Consider the following 23,252-nt stretch of genomic DNA (forward strand, 5'->3'; position numbering starts at 1 on the left):
TGTCTCATTGGCACTCACACCACATCTTCCTATATCTATATGCTCTTTCTACAATTATATTGAATATTTTAAACTCGTAAGCAAAGAAAAAGCCCTTCTTAAAAGTTGATTGCAGAAACTCGTGATAAAATACTTTAATCAGTAGAATTTAATTATTATACCGTCTATATTAGTTACTAACTTAAAGTACATGTAGTTTATCCAGAGAAGTTGGACGGTTTAAAAAAAATTAACATGATAGAATCTAATTTACATGTACCTACTTTCCATTTTTTTTTTTTTTAAAGATTTCGATTTCAAATCTTTTACAATGAATTTCATATAAAACTAAAATGCTTACACACAATTGTGTTCCGTTCAACACTTTAAAAAAAAAAGCAACGTAAGAAGTTCTGCGGTTTGCCTGCGATTGCTGCTGTTGGTGATTTACGTGAAATGGTGACTTAATTTTTTTTAAAACTTTTTCTTTAGACGCTATTTCTTGACTTAGAAGTTCAGCCTTTGTCTAAGTAAATTGGCTAACTACGAAGGTCTGTAACAAAAGACAGACCTTCATAAAAGAGAAAGTTTTGATGTGTATGAAATGTTTGGAATTTACAATCCGTTACCATCTGCCCCCCTTTTTATAGAGAGACTACATGAATAGACACAAAATTGAAATTCTTTTTTCAAAGTTATATTTTATATCAATAATAATAATAGTAGTACCATAACATATTGTAAAATATTCTAATGTATAAACAGAACCCAAATATTCTCAAGGTTAACAGTAAGATCTGGAATGTAAATGCCGATTACTAGTAATATCAAGTCATGTGGTATATAAACATATGAGAATGTTAGACACGTGATATTTTCTGTGGTTCTTCGGATGAGAAACTTTTCAGTCTTTTTCGTCGCTGCGGAGACAAGTTCCCAGTCATATGCAAGGTTTCACCAGAGAATTGTGAATGAATTGAATTATTATGAGATACAGGTGACGATGGAGATTGAGTTCGATTTTCTTGGTTCGATTGTGATATTTTATGTTTTTCATATGGCGAACGAGGTGAGGAAGGTAGGCTTTGGGACGGAGGAATATGGGTTTTGGTTTGTAGTAATATGATTTCTGGATTTTCTTCGTCTGGTGTTGTAGCAACTGGGTGGCGAGGGGAACCAAATACACTACCCTGCGAATGAAGAGAATCAGTTGGGGTCGTCTGAATCGCAGTGCCCATGCGTGGTTGATTGCTTAATGCAAAGTAATTTCCCATTTTTGGTTTAATCACGGGATAAGAATTATGAATGTCACTTTCGGATTTGGATACATTTCTTTTTTCGGGAACATTCCTTGGAGGTAAATCTGGACGAGTTGTTTCCAAGAGTGACTGATTACTGGTAGATACCGATTGTTTTGGAGTCGTCTGATTTAACAAATCAAGACGGTTTCCGTCATATCTATGGGCACTCCGAACTTGTCCAGATTCATGTAATGGAAGATAGTGTTGACCAGGCGGTTCTAAAGGAACAATACCGCCATTCGAAAATACAGGGTTGTCAAAACAAACAATATCTCCGTTTTTCTTTCCTGAATGTTTTTGTTTCTGTTTTTTTGCCGGCGTTCCAATCTCGTTGTAGTATGTAATTCTGGCTTTTGTTTCTTCCAGCATTTTGTGGAGACCTGAAAAAGCGAAGACGAATATGAGAAATTGAATTTTAGAATGAGCAGAGAAAACGTAATTTACCACAAGTAAATTACACTTAAAGCTGAAAACTTCCAGAAAGTTTATAAGTTTATTTGTTTTGTTCTAGATATTTGACTTTATGCTAGCTCAATATTGTGTTGATGAAGGTCTACATAAAGTTATATGTTTTGATTCTACACCGTCCATACTATATTTTTAGTAATTGGCTTTTTATTGGTGTGAATACAAGAACATAGAAACACCGTTAAAAACAAACAAATAATCACCAAGTTCGCACCCAATAGAAAACACTTAAAATGATATATCAATAATATAAAGACAGGTAACATTATATGTATTGCTACAGTTTTGATGAAAGCAAATATAGTTGCACCTGTCCTAAGTCTGGAAGTAAGTACGTTCCGTGGATGTCGTTTGTTGATGTGGTTTAAACATGTTCCTCGTTCCTCGGTTACTATATAGATTAGACCTTTTATTTTACACTAGTTATTTTGGGGGCCCTTTATAGCTTGCTGTTCGTTGTGAGTCAAGGCTCTGTATTGCATGCCGTACTTTGAACTATAATGGTTTACTTTTAAATTATTGTGATTTGGATGGAGAGTTGTCTCATTGGCATTTATACCATATCTTCTTATATTTAATGGTATTTAGAAGACGAAAAACAAATTGGGTATATAAGTGTCAACAGCATTATAATTAACGAACAAAGCCAATTTTTATTGAAAAAATTAAAGAAAGATGTGGTTGCAACCCCCCGACTCGAATCTTCCACATGTCGACATTTCTACAATATATTAAGTTTGCAAATAAACGAATTAAGATAACGGTAAGCTGAGCCTGAAGTTCTAACGTTTCAAGGTATTTTCGTCCGTTCTAAGCAATCAAGACATGAATGATCATAAAAAAAAAACAATACTTTATTCGAAAATGCAGAAACATCCGAGAATTTTCTAAATACCTTAAACGATTTTGAGTCTTATCGTAACTTTTTAATTGATATTTTAGATAAATTAAAGACTAAGTTCATTTTTCCAGTTTACAGATTTGTATCACTGAGATGAAGACACTGGTAGTAATGCTACGTTAATGATAAGCAAAATGTAATGACTGAATTATAAAATGTTAGTATAAAAACTTACCTGTTGTCTTCCTCCAAAAGCAATAGACGACAGCAACAATTACGATAATCAGAACAACACAAAGAGATCCGAGTAGAGATATCACTACAATGTCAGCCAATCGGAAGTCTTCCTGTTCTGATAATGAAGATGGTAGATCTGGAATTGCAAGACCTGGATTTGCTTCACATTCGGCAACTGACAGTTTGTTTCCTATTACCGTTCTTACGTTTTCGGATTTAATCATCAAATTGTCATTGTCATAGGAACCAACCTATAATTAAAGCATTATAAAACACACATTAACACAATGTAAAATGCATTAGTGAACAGTTTAATAGATAATTTTTAACTGAATTTGATAGTGTTTTTTTTTCTTAAACTGTGCTGTAAAACTATTGGCCTAGGTTTGTGGGAGGGTTGAGCGCTTTCAAACATATTTATCCCCGAAGTTAGGAGTTTTGAATGGTTGTTGTCTTATATGTACAACAACATTAAAACATGAACGATAAAACTATGTAACAAGAAAACAGATAACCACAGAATTACAGGTTCCTGACGGGACAGGTAAATACATAGAGAATGTGGCAGGGTTAAACATGTGAGCTGTATCTCAACCCTCCCCTAACTCAGGACAGTGGTGTTACAGTACAACATAAGAAAGAACTACATACATCAGTTGTAAAATACTTAACTCATCAGATGAATACAATACATCTAACAAAAACACAGCGTGGACATGGCTCTGTACTTGTACATCCAAATAACAACAAGATAATAAGAACAATTCTGAGCATACCCGAAGTTACCGACAGCTAGTTCAAAGCCAATAGCAACTAATAAAACAATCGTGCATATAAAAATAAATACCGTACCGTATAGCCGACTATATGGTATGGGGTTTTCTTTTTGTTGGAGTCCGTTCGGTTGGCTACAATTGCTTGCATCCACTTTATTTGAACTCAAGTGGATAGTTGTGTCATTGACAATTGTACCAATTCGCCTTTTTTCATTCTTACATGTAGTTTTAAAACTAACTAAATTAGATATCAGTCGTGTTGGCTTAGTTTATATGTAACCCTGTCTCATTATTTCTTTGTTTCTTTTCATAGATATAAAAAGATTAAAAGTTCGTCCAGTGTTACCTCGACCTGGACGCCGAGAGAAATATTGTTATATCGTGTCATTAAATATAAAATAATTTTCACGAAAATACTAAACTTGTAATACGAATCGACGGCCATGATCTTCACAAACACTATATACTTGAATATTTAAAATGAATATTAAGAAACAATACACGATGATAAAGCAATATTGTAAAATGTATGAAGGTCAAACATATTAGGGTTTGCATTTTACCATTGAGTTAAGATATGTGTATTACATCTTTTTTTATAATGACCTGTTCTAGTTTGCTGGTACCAAATAGGAAGTTATCATGTGACAAGTCAAGAATAATTTCGCATACTGATTTTGATTCAGTTTTAAAAACTAAAAAATACATTTGACTTGTATCAATAATATTTTGAGCGCGGAATTTCAACTTAAAGGGAAACTCCGCAAAAAAAATAAAAAATTGATATTATGTCCATTCTGTATGAAAATGGTTAAATTCATAGATATTAAAGTTTTATTCTGCTAGACAAGAGATCACCATCGATTTTAAATTAAGAGTATCAATTCTCTGTGTGCCGCCATTTTGACCATCACCTATTATTATATATCTTCAGTGACTACGAACGTTGAAAATGAACCCTTCACAGTTACCCTTCATTCACCATGTAAAAGTTCGATAGTATTTTGAATAAATTTGGATAAAAACAGCAAGTCCTGTTAATCAACTGATCTTCAATTTTGTACGACAGATGCGCGCTTCGTCTACAAAAAGACTCATCAGTAACGCTCGCATAAAAAAGTAAAAAAAACCAACAAATTAATATCAAGTTCGAAGTTGAGGAGAATTGAGGACAAAAATCCCAAACGGTTTTACCAATTACAGTTAAGGAAATATATATTCCTGGTGTCAGAAATAGCGTCTAATTTAACGCTATGTGGAATAATCAGACCGTATAAAACAACGACATTCTCAAAAACGATCCCAATTGGTCCATAAAAAGAAAAAGAGCAATTTCAATGCCAGGATATGAAATTGATTTACAAATTATACTCCTAAAATCAAAACTGTGAATATGATAGTTACCTCTGCGTATACAAATTCGTCTCCATCTTTTCTTATTTGAAGAATCTGGAAACCAACATCGCCGTTCCTGTTTTTATCAAAGACGTTAAAAGATATCTGATTATCGTCCAATATTGTAACTTCTGCTATTTTATTACGAACAAAGTCTATATTTCTCTTATAGTTTGCACATGGAAATTCGGTCTCTCCTTGGCATAACTCTGGTTTGGCTATTGCTATACCTTTAGTCAATGCTTTAACAGCTAATATACAATGCGAAACTCTTCCATCCGCCATTATGCCGTTTGTATCTGTTATTGTTATATTTTCAGAACATGGTTTTGGGAATGTTTTAACGAAATCGTCTTCGAAATAACACTGAAAATAATTTCTGAAAAATTTCTTATACCAGTAACTCGCTGTGTCCAAGGACGAAGTTTTCTTAATAAGATTTTCAACAAAGTTTGTATTTGTAGTTCTCGTTTTTATCTTAAAGGACATAGAACCTTCGATCATTTCTCCAAACATATTCTTTATATTTCTACTGTCAGCCCAATCGTCACTTCCGATAAAAATATATTTTTGTTCACTTTTGTCAATTTCCTTTATATGTGACAAAATATCAACCATTCGCCCTTCTGTACCAAAATATATAAACAGATTCGTTCCTTTATCCTTAATAGATTTCAGACCGTTCTGAATTTCAAAATTCCACCGTGCAGTATCTTCTTGTTGTACTGTTATTTCTCCTACAATACAAATACCAGAGGCATTGGCCACACGTTTAAAAGCATCTTTTCCTTTGCTTCCATAATTGCTATTTACATAAACAAGACCAACTGATTGCCAACCCATAGCATTAAGAATCTCAACCATTGCATGTGCTTGATCTACATCACTCGGAACTGTTCTTAAAAAGTACGGAAAATTTATTTCTTTGTCATCAAGGTCTGGTGAAGTTGATGCATATGAAATTGACGGAAGAGCAATACTAGAAAACAGAAAAGTGACTGGAACAGTGACGCCGCTTGGAAAAGGTCCCACTACTCCAATAATTTTTGCTGGATCTATAGGGTTTGTTTCTGATGGTATTTTTAGCTTACCAGTAAACAGATCACTTATAATCATCGATGCTCTGCTTGAACTGTAACAATCATCAAAGACTAATGCTCCAAATTTTATATTAGTTTCCGACTGAGATTCTTTAATGCTATTTAAAAAGGCTTCAACTGAAAGAACGTCAAATGACAAGTTTCTAAACTCGCCGCAACCAAAAGGATCGTCCGATAACCTGTGTAGGGAAAATAATCCTAGAATATAGACATCGCCTTCAATAAATTCGTATGCTATGTTTGGAGTCTCTACGCACAACTCACATCCTTTCTTACATTTTGAAGAAGGAAACCCGCTTGGAAACTCAGAGTTAATGCTGAGAGAACTATTAACATATGACCCTACCTACAAAATAGAGTTATATTAGTTAAATGCGAATTAATTACGTTTGAGTGGTTAATAAATACTAGTTTAAAACTGAAAGGTTTGCAAAACGATAAACGTTACTAAATATGATTTGAACGAATTTTTTCACGATCCTTGTTGAAATATAATATGGTAGAAATATACTACATCCACAGAGCACGTGTTTCAAGTTTGTTTATTTCAAGAATTTCGCATTTTTCAGATTGATCCGGGTTGGCTCGTGTTTTATTGCTATATTTTGGTATTGCCGTATTTGTATGGTTTGAAATAGAAGTCTGGGGTATAAACTTATCAGAACTTACCCTCAAAAGTTGTGAGTTTTTGTACATATTGATGTCGTAAAGTGGGGTTTTCGAATCGGGAACCAGGTCACCAAAACCATTAAATGTAACAACTCTGCGTTTGTCAATAAATTCCTTAGGAGAAATATCTGGACCTAAATCAGTGTAGTTCACTATTGTGTTATTCATCGTTTCTAACTTTTTGGAATTGTAATAATCCTCAAATCCTTCACAAATAACTTTATATCCGGTACATCTTGTATCAAATGCCGTTTTTAAAGAAGTGGTGACAGCAAAAACGCTATCTAAAATAGATACAATAAAGTCCTTCCAATCATCACCGGAAATGGGTCCAAAATTCTTTACGAGCGAAGAAATATCATCTGACGTTGACGCAGACGACCGAAGGTATTTTGCATGTTCAAGAACTTCTGGGACATCTAGTGTTGACATAGAAACAGTCATAGCCTCGTTTGTTACATCTGGTGCTCCAGATAAAACCATGACACGAGTACCTATTGATTCAGACATAATCCATTTTATATTCTTTAATTTTGCTTTAATATTGGCTGTTAGCTGCATTTTACTAAGAAGCTGCTGAATGACGTTTCGTTGACCAAAATACAGTACACCTAATGTATCGTCTGTTGTGTTTTCAACGTGTTGCAATAGTTTCTGAAGTATGCTGTCTCTGAATGATGTGTCATCAAATGTTTCTGTAGTTTTAAATCCAGGTATGACATTTACGCAAATATTGCGAATTTTTGCGAGCTTGACAATGTTCGTTACTCCATACCGACCGTAATTATCGTCCGTGTGCATTGCTACTACATAGTTCCAGTTATGCTGTTCCATCAAGTCAACGAACACCTACAAGAAACATGATAATAAATTGATTGATTGGTGTTAAATAGATATAAGAAGATGTGGTATGAGTGTTAATGAGACAATTCTCCATTCAATTCACAATTTGTAAATGAAAACCATTTATTATAGAAACACTACTCTCAGCACTTTTGTGTTATTGAGAGGCGTTCAGTGTTCATTAATGGAGGGAGCTGATATCTATAGAAATAGAGATTATATTTGTTTTGATTGAATAAAAATAAAAGAAGTAACTCGATAAATGATCACGATTTCCTCCCTACGTCCAATTCCCGTGTCTACTTCATTCAATTTCTAACCCTTTTACTCGATTTTCAACATGAAAAGTTACTTTTATTTAGTTTTTTGAAAGACTTGTTCAGAATAAAAAGTCATATCAAAAGCTGTCTTTCTTCTTGAACCCGTGCGCATGAAAAAAGTAATAACCGATATAGAAGGCAATAGAAAGTTATGTAAGGGGTGATAAATATTTCAATGATCTGCAGTGTAATTTTTGCATCTTTTTCGCCTACGAACAGCCAGCAGTAGAAGAATCCCAACACCACAGCCAAAAGTTGAAGAGAGGATCGCGCACATGTACATAAACATATTTAGCCCCGCCGCATCCTATATGTGCCTGTCCGAAGTCAGGATCCTGTATAATAAACCAGAGTGTTAGTTTTTCACGTTTTCACATTTTTCATGTGGTAAAGGTTTTCTCATTGTTGAAGGTCGTACGGTTGGCTTATAGATTAAAACCATTTTATTCGAACTCTAGTTGATAGTTGTTTCATTGGCAATCGTACCACTTCGCCTTATTCTCTATTCCCATTCTTACATTACACAATTTGTAGGCTTAATTCATGTTAATCCCGGTGTTATATAGTCATTCTTCCCCCATGCCAGTTTTTCCCCCGGGGGAAAGACTGGCATGAGCCAATCTTTCCCCCGGGGAAATTTTGGATCATTGTCATTCTTCCCCTGCGGAAAGTTGACAATACGTATACATATAGTAACTTTTCCCCCATGCCAATCTTTCCCCCATCATAGATTTCACTATGTTTATATAGAGTCTGGAAATTAAACCGAACAGTGTTAGAATTAGATTTATTTATAAATATACAAATTTGTTGTTCATTTACATTTACACAAATCTGTCTACAGGTTTATCAATCTGTCTATGAGTCAACAAGTCTATCTTTCTGTTCAACAGTCTTTCTTTGTGTCACCTAGTCTTTTTACATTTTTAAATGACTGTCTATATGTCCGCATGCAAGGAAAAAAACTACTGACTGACCAGAAGTGGTTAAAGTAATTGTATTTATTTGAATGATACCAAGGGTCCACGAAAGAGAATGGATGTGATCAGAATGTGCTTCGTGTGAATAAATATATAACATGTATATAGATATAGGAAGATGTGATATGAGTAACAATGAGACAACTCTCCATCCAAATAACAATTTATAAAAGTAAACCATAATAGGCCTTCAACACGGAGTCTTGGCTAATACCGAACAACAAGCTATAAAGGGCCCCAATGTAAAATCATGCAAACGGGAAAACCAAATGTCTAAGTTATATAAAAAAAAACGAGAAACGAGAAACACGTATAAATTACATAAACAAACGACAACTACTGTTCATAAGATTTCTGACTTTGGACAGGTGCAAACATTTGCAGCGGGGTTAAACGTTTTAATGGTACAAAACCTTCTCCTTTTTCTGAAACAATAGTATGACATCACAACATAGAAAAACACATATAAATACATATCAAATGTATATTCACACGACGAAGCTTTGGTAACTATAAGCTGAAAAAAAGTAACTATCATTTAAAAAATCTTATCGTGATGTCGCCGACGTTATATTACAAGGCGGAAAATTTAGCTTATTATGCTACTTACGGGGGGAAAATTGGCCTGATCCTAGTTTTCCCCTTATAACGCTGAGGGGGAAAAGTAGGATCATGCCAATTTTTCCGGGGGGAAATATTGGATCGATCCAGTATTTCCCCCCGGAAATTTTGGCATGGGGGAAGAATGGCTATAGGACACCGGCTTTATTTTTTTTCTCGAAAATTGAATTATCATTATTATACGAACTAAATTATTATTGTTATTATTTAAAGGATGTCAATAAAAGTTGTCAACAAATCACAAGATTCATTACAATAAAAGAATACTTACGCGAACTTGGTCATCATCCGAAGGAACCGTTCGGAAAAAGTTAGGACTGTTGCGTAAATCAGGAGATGTTGATGATGGACTTACAACGGGAATGTCCATACTTTCTACCATTTCTAGAACTTTTTGAGTATTTTGACTGCGTGAGGGACCAAGTATACCTGTAAATTAAACAACAAAAAGTAGAGACGTATGCGTAATTTTGGACAATAATTGTATATGTCGATTCCTTAACGTCCAGTGGCAAGTATGTCATACATATTGTCGTCCTGCATATGTTCAAATAAGTTTACACTAGCAATAAAGCAGGAAGCACAATCAATCGGATTTTTTTGTAGTGACTGGGTTATTGAAAAAAATACCAATTTTCAGACATTAACAATGAAGACACAGCGACACTACTTGGCATCAAAGTACAGTGGAGATCACTTCTAACCTCTCATTAAATCTGTCAGAATCTGTCAGGAGAACTGTTCTAGGACAGTACGTAGAACTGTCAGCCTGACACCTTTTAGTCAGTTCTAGGTTAGAACTGTTCTAGCTAGAACTGATTTGGTCAGTTCTACCTAGAACTGATTTGGACAGTTCTACCTAGAACTGATCCTGACAGTTCTACCCTAGAACTGATTTGGACAGTTCTACCTAGAACTGATCCTGACAGTTCTACTCTAGAACAGTTTTAGTCAGTTCTACTTCTAGAACAGTTCTGATTACAGAATTATTCTACGGCTAGAATTGATTTGTAAATTCTACGGCTAGAATTGATTTTTAAATCCGACGGCTAAAATTGATTTATAAATTCTACGTCTAGAATTGATTTATAAGTTTTAAGAACTCTTTGTCTAAATATAAAGGCTTCGGCAAAATAGCGATTAATATTATAAAGAGTTTTGCTATTTTGCCGGTTTTATTTCAAATTTTTCGTCGGCAAGAGAACATGTATAACCCCGTCATATTCTGCATGTATGTGACTGTTCCAAGTCTGGAGCCTGTTATTCAGTGATTTTCTTTTGTTGATGTGTTACATAAATTATTTGTTTTTCTTTCATTTTTGAACATAGATTAAGCAGTTAATATTGGGAAAAAGGGGGGGGGGGTGTATTTCAATTGTTTTACATTTGTCATTTGGGGAGTCAGGATGGCTCATTTTACATAAAAAAAATTATTCTGGCCCAAACCACCAGGGACGGATCCAGCAGTTTTTAAAAGGGGGGGGGTACAACTAAATGTCCTCATTCAAATGCATTGATCGTCAAAAAAAGGGGGTCCCCCCACCGCTCTGGATCTGCCATTGAGCCACTATTAACTTACACTGATCATATTTGATTTCATCATATAAATCTATATACATTTAGCTGCAAACTGCAGGAATCCAGTTTAACTTTAGGCGGGGATACCAATTATATTGGAAAACATTAATCATTTCAAAATTTTATTTGCACTCAATTTATAGTAAAAGCATGTCCTCTTTTTATTTAAGATATTGAATTGTAAACAGATGTGATATCTTTTTACAAGTAGTTTTCATACCTTGGACGGACCTGTTATACAATAATCTTTTGACCGCATCAATCTAAACTGACCTTATTTGCTCTTTCTTCCTGCAAATCTATATAGCTGCACAGTAATTCAGTTATAAATTTAGGTCAAGAGGGACTGTAATATACAAGTTACAGCAATATTGGAAAACAATGACCTCAAAATTTTGTTCACATGAATTTAAAGTGCTAGCATGACCTCTTTTTATTCAAAGTATTGAATTGTAAACAAATATCAGTAGTTTTCATACTTCAGACTGAGTCGTGTAATAAAATATTTTGACCGCACCAATCTAAACTGACCTTATTTGCTCTTTCTTTCTACAAATCTGCTTAGTATATAGCTGCACAGTAATTCAGTTATAATTTTAGGTCAAGAGGGACTATAATATACAAGTTACAGCAATATTGGAAAACAATGACTTAACAATTTTGTTCGCATGAATTTATAGTGTCAGCATATCCAATTTTTATTTAAAGTATTGAATCGTAAACAAATATCAGTAGTTTTCATACTTCAGACTGAGTCGTGTAATAAAATCGTTCAACCGCATCAACCAAAAATGACCATATTTTTTTTTTTTTTTTTATGCAAGTCTATATAGTTGTACAGTACATCAGTTATAATTTTAGGTCAAGAGGGACTGTAGTTTATAAATAACTGCAATATTGGAAATCAACAACCACAAAAAAAAATTCGCATTCAATTTGATTGAGAGTGCCATCATTTCCTACTTTTATTCAAAATATCGCATCAGAAACAAACATCAGCTAGTTTTCATACCTCAGACTGACTCATGGAACAAAAATATGTGTCTGGGCAACAACAACCCAACCATAGAGCAGACAACAACCAATCACGATGGATTGTATAATTCAAATGACAGCGTGTCCTCTTTTAATTCAAAATATTGAATTGTTAACAAATTTCAGAAGTTTCGATATATCAGACTGAGTTGTTTTAATAACAAAATTATTTGACCGCATCAACCAAAACTAAACATATGGGACCTTTTATAGCTTGTCGTTCGGTGTGAACCAAGGCTCAGTGTTGAAGGGCGTACATTGACCTATAATGGTTTACTTATTTTTAAATTGTTATTTGGATGGAGAGTTGTCTCATTGGCACTCACACCACATCTTCATGATCTTCCTATATCTATATATTCTTTATCATGTAAATATATATGGCTTCATTGTAAACCAATAATATTTCTAAGTCAGGACAGATATTGTATGATAAAGAGGACACCATATCTTATCCACATCATTTTAGAGCGCCATTATTTCCTCTCTGTATCGATAATATTACTATTTAAGGAATGACTGTAATATTTTTCCTGTTTATGAAGAAATAACATAAAAAATTTGGTGCACACTGATAAATGCGCGTAACGGGTTTTTAACAGTGTGCACCACATTTTTTACGTTATTTCGAATAGACAGAAAAAATATTACAGTCATTTCTTATAATTTAATTCTAAATTTCATTTTAACAAAATGTTTAAACCTTGGCAAACCATAAAAAAACCTTGATGATGTAACGTTCACATGAATAACTTATGTCTATGGGAGTTGATAACAAAATAACGTCAGAAGACCCGTTACATCCAAACTTAAATGATTAAATATTGAACCGTCACAAAAGTGAATTTTTAAGTCAGTAGTTCATGATGTTTTTTTAAACAAAACTATTTAACGGCATAATCCAACACTCACATGACTGATTCATATACTTTATTTTAAAATGAAAAGTACATGTATGAGAAGTTCTCTTCTTGGAATACTGACTATATATACTGTTAATATATAATTTGCAGAAGGACAATGATTGGTTTTGTTTGTAGCCTAACGTCCAGTGGCAAATATTTCATTTATGTTCAGATCGAGTATATTTTTCAGACTTTCAGGACTCCCAGATATTATTCATAATCGTTATGGATAAGTTTGGCAACGAGCTATAAATGCAAATGTACATAGTTTTTTTTAACGTTTAACAACACTGATTTCATTAATCCCATAATCCATCCACTAAACAATTTTCGTTTGAACATTTGTCAAAACAGAATCCTAAATCATGAATGTAAATCCAAGGCAAACAAGGCAAATTAAGATTAAATTTCCATGAATTAAATGCAGAGTTATATTTATGAAGAGACTGTTAAAAACGGGGAACGAAGAAACGTAAATAATGATGTTTTATTTGCAATCTTATAAAAATATTTCTCCGATGAGTTGGATAACCTCCTATCCACTTCGATATTTGTACATGCAAATTTTGATCAGTAAAAATATAGAAAAATCCGCTATTATATATAGTAAAGTAATTGGAACTGATTTTTTCTTATAAATTCTAAAGTGCCCTTTCTGCAGTGACGTCATTTAGAACTGTTCTTCAGTCCTGACTGATTTGGTCAGTTCTGCTGACAGTTCTACAGTTAGAACTGATTTGGTCAGTTCTACCTAGAACAGTTTTAGACAGTTCTACCCTAGAACTGATCCTGACAGTTCTACCTAGAACTGATTTAGTCAGTTCTACCTAGAACTGATCCTGACAGTTCTACCTAGAACAGTTCTAGGGTAGAACTGTTCTAGCTAGAACTGTTCTAGGACAGGTTAGAACAGTTCTATGACAGATTATTCTGACAGTTCTAATGAGAGGTTAGAACTGATCTCCACTGTATATGGCCACATATGTGCTTTTGAAATGTGTATGTGATTACATGAAATTTCCTATGTATAGGACTTCTTGTCTGTTCTCGAAATTCATGTATCGTAGACTCAATTGTGTGTGCTCTTTGTAAATGTTTTAACAGGAAATAAATATATCGATATCCATGATTTGAAAGGAGCAAATCTCAAACGTAAACCTTTATTGAAATTTCGAAAACATTTCGTAAGCACAAATGTTATGTTACAATATTAAGATTTTAAAAAATGTGCAATTATTCTAGAAATATAAAATAATGACAGAAATCTAAATATGCAAGAATAGAAGTTATGTCATAATACCTAGATAATATGTGGAACTATTTCCTGTGCAGGATCTCAGATCTGGCGGGAAATAGTAATCCAAGGCATCCAGCACACTGTACATGCTGTACCGTTCTATGCCACAGTCATCGTATAAGTCATATCCTGATAAAAAATAAAATAAAAAACAATTTATATTTTTGTGAATAAAACAGAAACCCCAATAGTGTATAAATACTTAAAAATCAGTTTTTGACATATGTAAAATAATTAGCTTGAAAACTGGTGACAAAAAATTATCTTCTTTCCAAATATAATTCTTCAATGTTTGCAACGTTTTTCGGAAGGACTATATATAATAAAGAAAAAACAAAAAGCATAAAACACAGTTATCATTTTGCTTGATACGTGGCATGGAAAGAGAATAGAAGGCAATACAAGTTTTGGGTAAAATTTTATTATGAAATTATATATAACGGTTTAATTTTAAAGCTAAGTACATGTACATGTAATAAAGTGTCATTTTCATTGTCCTGAGACAACCCTCATTAGGGGCCCATTAAGGGCAGCTTTGATTTAGAACCTAATAAGAAGTATAGGGTTGTCAAATACTAGTAATAAAACTCTGTCATAAGACATGTCTATCCTTGGTTACTTTCGGAAATTCAGGCCCCTGATTAAGTCTTCTGGAATTAAGTCGTCAAGTCAAATATTAAAGGAATGTTCTATTCAAACATGTATACATGTAATCTAGAAACCGTGGATATAAGTGTGACAATTAAAACGACCCGAACGATAATTGATAAGTAAATAGTTAAATCCCCCTTAGGATAATCTTTCTTGTAAATATATTTGCCTTCCCAATTTTAACATGGACAGACAAAACTTAAAACCGATTTGTTCGTACAGTGGCGCTACTTTCTATATTGAATTTCCCCGTAAAAATCAATGAATCGTGCGATCGAAAACTTAGCAGTTGACATAAAGCAATGATATAGTTTAAGAAAATATACATTGATTCCTAGCGCAATCCGGAACAATATGAAATTAATGTTTTCTGCTCTTTGGTCGGGTTGTTGTCTCTTTGACACATTCCCCATTTCCATTCTCTTTTTTATAATGCAGGAAAAAACTACTGTAAACATTTAACCTTTAAAAAGTCAATGTAGAAAACAATTCTAATGCATTTTTCTGAATATATAAAAGTAAACCAATCTGTATTTGAACGTTTATTTTAAACAGCATGTTGTTCCACATAAAGTTTATAAAAAAAAACTTAAGAAAATCAAACAAATAGTGGTGATTTGTTCAAGTGACGTTTTTATTTTATTTATATCGCATGGAGAGGAAGTGTTCGACTGCCATGAGCATGAACATATTAAAATTGTGATTATCAAAAAAGAAAGGAAAAATAAAAACTAAATGGAGAATATGCACAGATGATGGCCCTGCTTTTTATTACGTTATAAATGGGCATAACCTGAGAACGGTACATTCGATCTTGATCTGTGTTTTGTGGTATAAATGAGCATTGTGTATAAGTTGCGTGTGTATACCCTTTGGTTAAGAAAACTTAAGTTATGGACCGAAATCCAATTTTGAGAAGTCCGGACGGACGGACGGACGGACAAGGATATACGGTGACGCCGGGGCATACAAACAGTTGTATATTATACGTTGACCCGAACGAAACCGTTGCTTTGAAACTCTAACGAACTTATAACCAGCTACCGAAAACTGTCTGTATTTAGCATTTAATACAAAATACTTAAACCTTGCGTTCTTCAAAAGGCAATTGTCAAAGAGTTCAGAACCTATATCTGTATAGTAATTTCATATCTACCAAGGAGAATTTAAAGAAAACTCAGTAACTAAATACACACTCCTCGTCTTTTTCTCAAACAATGGTAAACCACATGTTTCTCAACCACAAGCAGTAAGTAGAATTTAAATAACCAATAAACATAAAAATGTATTGGGGCATCTTTTTTTTAATGAATTTACCACATATGTTAATATTCAATCAAAACCAGCAATCATCAGAAATACAATCCTAAATATTTTTCAGTGTAAAATTCTAATTCCAACACGGGGTCATATTATATTGTATGGTTATAACCTGAAGATAAACAAGGTAGAACAAAATAAAAAAGAAAGAGAGAGGGATTTATCATTTACCGAACTATTTTAAGTGTGAGATTCAAAGCTACACAAAAAGATTTGCGATTCTTTATATAAGAAACAAGTTCAGATCCCAGCAAGGTTTGGTAGTTGAAGATAACTTATAAAGCACCCCATCTGTCAAAAGTAAGTCTATGTGAATCCAAAATAACAACTATACTGGTATATTTAACGATTTTATTGTTGGCTTTTTAATTATGTAATTTCATTAGTTATGATGCCAATATTCTTAGGCAAAACTGACTTCCGGCGGTTTTGGCTGTTGTAAAAGCATTGGGCTCCTTATTGTTTATGACTGTATACATGTACTTTATACTCAAAACTTTTCGAAGTACATATACATGAAAGTTACATTGCTGATGGTGCTGATGATAAAATGATGATGGATTAATGTGAACGTCCAGTAGCAAATATTCCATGCATATCTGGACGGGATCATGCCGCCAGGAGCCTCTGAACTTTGTAAGTACTGCATGATTTATAATTTTATAGTTTCTTGTGTACATTTCGGAGATAAGTATGACGTCCATTATCACTGAACTAATATACATTTTTGTTTAGGGGCCAGCTGAAGCACACCTCCGGGTGCGGGAGTTTCTCGCTACAACGAACCCTTCGGCCGTTGTCTGCTCTTTTGTCGGATTGTTGTCTCTTTGGCACATTCTCCGTTTTCGTTCTCAATTTTATTTGTACTAAAACGACACGATGAGTCGGGTTTTTTTAACGTGCTAGTTTACAAGATACTTCCAATGATTCATGGTATTCTGGTTTGTACGCGGATTTACATGGGTTTAAATTTTAACACAAATCACATTTATATTTTTAAAGGATATATTATATACAACAAAATTCTTTAATTTATGAAAGCTCTATGTAAGGTGAATCTCATTCAGGCCTTCACTGCTTAAAATCGGTATAAAACCAAAATGCGAACAATTATTGTTCAAAATATTTAAAAAAAAATGTAGAAGCGATTTGATTAAACGATAGCTAGGCTTTATGTTCAATTATCTTGATATATATCTTGTCATAAGGATAAGTCATCCAGAAACAAGTAATTTGGGATAATTTGTGTTATTTATACAGCCTTTGGTACTTGTTCGCATTATGTTAAAAGAGTTTTTGTATGAATTCAACCATTTTATTAGCTTTTGAACAAGTATAACCTTGTATGTGTCTGGAGGAAATTTTAATGACCGAATAAGGGAAAAGTTCAATGTTAAACGAATATTCCTCGTACATTTATTCTAGTTTATTCCCCCAATTAAATCTCTAAAACGTCTGCACACATTTGTTCTTCTTCCAAATTGAACACAAGTGTATTAAAACTTTGGACTTTTAAACCTGCTTTCAAGATAAACAGAAATTAATATCATAAAACTTTCTACATGTAAATGATTAATGCCGGTGTGCAGATTCTTTAAGTCCCACGATATGCAATTATTTCTATGTCCGTTTTACTGCACTTAAATTAAAAGTAAACAACAGTAGAAATAAACGTAGTTTTAACAGCATGAATGTTAATTAATGCATAAAGAAGATGTGGGGTACACGCCAATGCAAAAACAACCCAACAACCAGAAAAAATAACAGAAAAACAACCTATTCAAGGTATTTTTCTGCCGGTTGTTGTTTTGTTTCTTTCATTGGCGTGTACCTCATATCCTCTTCTGTTTATCGACACTAAATTCGTTACTATGGACCGTCTAGTAAGGTGAGCGTTTCATTTGATCCCATTTGAAGGTCTTACTATGAAATGAATAACATCAATAAAAGCGACGTTCCTTTGTCCGTGTGTGTTTTTTTGCTGTGCAGTTTTGTGATTATCCCAAGTCAGGGGACTCCGGCGTTTGTTAGTATAGTTTGCTTTTCGTTGTTATTTAATTCATTCATAGGACTTCCATTTTCACTAAACTAGTACACATTTGTGTTTAAGGACCAGCTGAAGCCGGCCTCCGGTTGTGGGGTATTCTCGCTGTGTTGCAGACCCATTGGTGGCCAAGGAATGTTCTTGTTTTCTGCTCTTTGGTCGTTCTTTTCTCTTTGAGACATTCTCCCTTTCAATTCTTAATTTTATGACTGATTTTGTGTCATGGATGAATACACTATACCCCTTCTTTTCTGTAATATGTTGATTAACCACCAATATTGAAAATTTTGAAACTATTTATCTGAATAAGAATTAGAAATACAAATATCTGTTAAAAGAAAAAAGTATCATATAAGAAAAAACTGTGAGCAAAGTTATAAAACTCATAGTCAGCTACAGGTATTATATTTGTATAAATAAAGCAAAGTTCTTGATTTGCTCTGACAAACCCCCAAATAGTTTAAAAAAAAGTTAAATGAAAAACATTATGATTATATACTAACTTAAAGGAAGAAGCTGTGAAATTTTCAATGAAATACACTAATCGGCTCTTGATATATTGCTTAACATCAAGATGAGCACACGTAATTCGATATGGTAAATTGTTTTGCTAAGATTGGCTTTATCTTGTAGTCTGTTGTACTTTTAATAAAGTTTCTGAGGTTTCCTGTTATATGTGTCTTATTTGCTTTTGGGAGTCCTAACACATACCTTTATCAAATTATAGATATATTCAAATAAAAAAGGAGATGAACAACATTCTAGGTATTAAAACTAGGTATTAAGATTTTTGAAGAACCATTGAACCTGATTCAACTGTTTTAAATGCAGTTGTGGATACATTTAGCAGAACTAGGTGCAAACGAATATGTCTTTTTTCATTTTTAGCCATGGCGTTGTCAGTTTGTTTTAGATTTGCGAGTTTGACTGTCCCTTTGGTATCTTTCGTCCCTCTTTTAAAACAGACATATAGACATATTTAATGACTGCCAACGCATCACTTAAAGCGGGAGTGTAATGCAATATGCTGATCAAGATAAAGATATTGTTTAGAAAAAGAAATGTATTTAAAGTGTTAAATTACATGCAAGTACAGAATTGAAATTACATTTTATCTTGATATCTTGAATATTTTGAAAATTCCTGTATTCATTTTTCTATGGGAAGGACCAGTTATTGTTTTGTGTGATACCTTATTTTCAGTTGTTGCTACAAATGATTATTTTTTCTCACTTTGGGTACTTTTATAATTGTGTTTCCGAACCTGCGTTTTATGTTGCAGATAGTTTGTTTTCCCTCTGTATTGTGTAAATATGTTCAATCTCGGTTCTAATCGTCCTGCATCCCCATCCTCATAATTCAAATGCTCTTCAACTTTATTAGTCATGCATGGAATGCATGCGCATTGAATCTGGTCCAGTAAACAGTATATGTGACCAAATATGTTCCTGATTGAATATAGAGAATTGTCTTTAACAAACGCGTGGTATCCCCTTTCTACATAATGAAATGTATGTCATTTGTATGTATTAAGTGAACTATATCCAATTTGTATTTCTATTCGTTTGCTGTGTTTCAGCATTTGATTTTGCTATTGGTAAGGGAATTTTCGTTTCAAATTTTCCATTGAAATCATTTTATGTATTTTTTACATCTTATTTTCACATAGGAGTTTCAGTTTCAATTTACGAGACCTATTTACCAATTGCTAAATTAAGATCCGGGTTGTCGATCTCAATTCAACCATGGCACAAATTACGAGGTGTTATTAAAGATAGACGAACTTACCGAATTTAACTCCTGGTACCAATGTAACATTATTTAATCTTGACACTGCCCAATCTATAGCAACAACTGTCATTAAGGCAGAGGTAGCAATATCTTTACATTCTTCATCTCCAGATGTTTGTCTCAAACTTAAAATCACCGAAAATCTAGCTTCAGCATCCGGGTTTTTCTGTAGAGGTTTTGCAAAGCATTGCTCGTAACTCGAACACAACTGTATTGAAGTAAATAACACTAGTATAACCACACACGAGATCATATCTCCACTTGTTCATAACTTGACGAAATTAAACAACACTTTTGAGAGTGATTGAACCAGGTATATTATCAAGTTGGATTACATTGTCAACACAGAGTGGTCATCTCTTAATCCTGTCATAATCTTGTATGTATCCTAATCTTTATCACTTGAAATAACATAATTGATACGCCAGTTTATAATTAAGATTTGATAGAAATATCACCGTTAGAGATCCGTCCCGAATATTTAAAATTATTTAATATAAAGTGACAAAAGGTAAACAGAGGCCTTATACGGGTAAAATGTTACCTGCACAGGTAGATAATGTATATTTAAAACTATTTTATTCCTAATTGGAAAATACCAGACGCTTTAAATATTCAAGTATTATGTATTAAAAATTGACAATATGGTTTAAATTGTAAGACGTAGCCAGTGTAAATAAACAACTGACCATGCAAATATAGTCCCGTTAGCCCCGGGAAAGTAGACATTCCTTTAACCATCTTTGTATTGTTGGTAGTCATTCATGAATGACATAAAAACTACATTCAGTCAATCAAAGAACACGTGACGTGATGAAAAATACATCACAAGCTTCAGTGGTGTGTATACAATAATACTTTTAAATGGCAAATTATAAAAAAAATAATAGATCATCATACTTTTAGTATTATATCTCATGTTAAGTGCATTACACAATAAATGTTGTAGATGATTTTTTGTACAATTACTCAAACGTTATGCTAAAACACTTTTTTTCTCAATCGGAAAAAAATAATCTAAATATTTAATTATTAAATTATTATATTACCACTCGTCATGACCTAATACCAAGGATTTGTATAGTAGAAGTTACTATACAAATCCTTGCTAATACCAATCCCTGCTAACCGAAACGACGCAGACTATCGCATTTATGACATAATAATTATAAAATAACAACAAAAATTAAAAAAAAACTTCAGAAGAAGAAGAAAAAACTCCGAAATAAAACCCACACCCATAGTTTCTAAAATTTATAGTACCAAAACCAAATATGAACGCTGGACACACAATAGCGTGATTTCGTATCCAGGCGCGGGAAGAACAAAACTTTGATTCCGCAAATTTGCCGATTTAAACATTGTTGTGCTGTTATTTAAAGTATTTATGAAAAAAATATGCGTTTTCAGTCGTGTATCACATTCACTGGTCAAATGAATCGATTGATCTGTCGTAGAGCGGTCGCTTGTTTAAAGTAACGTATTAATCGCAATACCAGTAACTATTTCTGTGACTGCATCTTACGATCCTTTACAATAAACTCATCATATATACCAGGACTAAATTTTGTATATACGCCAGACGCGCGTTTCGTCTACAAAAGACTCATCAGTGACGCTCGAATCCAAATAATTTAGTGTAAACAACATTTTATTATGATAAATACAAGTATAAATTATAAACACATTCACAATAAGGATCCAGAAACAAGCAACAATTGCTTATATGCATAGGATTCCATCTTCATGCCTTATAAATCGATGTACTGTGTTACAACTTTAGATTCTACTGACGAGGAAAGGTATCAATAGGCCACCAACAGATCATTTTTAAGTTCAGTGTAGGTGTCCGAGTGGTCTTAAGCAGTGAAGACGATGTTGTCTCGATATCTTAATAGCACAAGTTCGAATTCCGGCGAGGGGAGAACAACAATTTGTTTTCGCAAATTTGCAGAATTAACATTGGCATACTGTAATTTAGAGTATATATGCTCTATATGTGTTTTTTAAATAATGCCCTTTGTGGAAACCGTCCTTAATTTTCTTATCCAAAATTCTTCTCGAGCAAGTCTTTCGGCCATTGACCAACCCTCGTTGCGGTCTATGATAGTGATGGAAAGGTTTTTGAGATCACCATTGGCGTGCCGAAATGTTTTTAAATGACGACTAACAGATAGGTCAGGCTTGTATGACCATTTATGCATTTTTTAAATGGTTGATCTGTTTCGCAAACATACTGCATGCCACATAGACATTGAATAATGTAAACCACGTTCTGAGTTTTGCAAGTTACATTGCAATATATGGAATAAACAGACCAAATGGAGTGGTCAGTAAATGTTTAAGAATTCCACACGACTTGCATCATCCTGCAGTTGGGGAGATTTTGTAAGAGGAAACATCAGCACTCAGAAATAAGTCTTTCAGGCTTGCTGACCAGTCTCCGAAAAGCTAGAACAGAATGTCTGGGAAAGATCTTGGATATTTTTGGGCTTTGACAATAATCTGCAAATTGGCCCGTATCAAACGGGAAAGGTAAGTAAAGGCAAGATTGTATTATGTTAAAACTATGTTTAACCTAACTCATAAATAAAATTGAGAATGGAAATGGGGAATGTGTCAAAGAGACAACAACCCGACCATAGAAAAAAACAACAGCAGAAGTTCACCAACAGGTCTTCAATGTAAAGCAGACATGTACATTAAATAAAAGCAACAGTAGCATACCGCTTTTCAAAAGTCATAAATCGATAGAGAGAAAACAAATCCGGTTTACAAACTAAAATCGAAGGAAACACATCAACTATATACATTTTTTTTTATAAGACGAAGACAACAAAACAACACAACACTGAAGTGCAACAAAAAACAAACGACGATACCAAATACATAGAAACGAACTATTAGATATAACAACTGCCATATTCCAGATTTTGTACAGGACATTTTTAGAAAAAAAATCCGAAAATACATAATTTTGTAATTGATTGAAAGTCGATAGAATGAACGACTTTCAACTGTTTTGGAGTAAATATTAGATAATCAAAATGTTAAAAGAACAACTGGATGCTACGCACACTTTGTGAACCGATGGTCGAGTC

At 33.5% G+C, this 23,252-nt stretch overlaps 1 protein-coding gene across 1 annotated transcript; it reads right to left on the reverse strand.

Moving 5' to 3' along the window:
- Window positions 1–360: 360 nt before the first annotated feature.
- LOC134719795 (uncharacterized) lies at window positions 361–20,845 on the reverse strand. Its single transcript, XM_063582758.1, has 7 exons — window positions 20,149–20,845; window positions 14,349–14,474; window positions 9,802–9,959; window positions 6,767–7,615; window positions 5,007–6,443; window positions 2,825–3,077; window positions 361–1,660 (listed from the first exon to the last, which is right to left on the reverse strand). The coding sequence occupies exons 1-7, from the start codon at window positions 20,402–20,404 to the stop codon at window positions 840–842; spliced, it is 3,900 nt and encodes a 1,299-aa protein (XP_063438828.1). The 5' UTR covers window positions 20,405–20,845; the 3' UTR covers window positions 361–839.
- Window positions 20,846–23,252: the final 2,407 nt, after the last annotated feature.

The sequence above is a fragment of the Mytilus trossulus genome, chromosome 1 (genome assembly GCF_036588685.1).
Source record: "Mytilus trossulus isolate FHL-02 chromosome 1, PNRI_Mtr1.1.1.hap1, whole genome shotgun sequence".
Lineage (NCBI taxonomy): Eukaryota > Metazoa > Mollusca > Bivalvia > Mytilida > Mytilidae > Mytilus > Mytilus trossulus.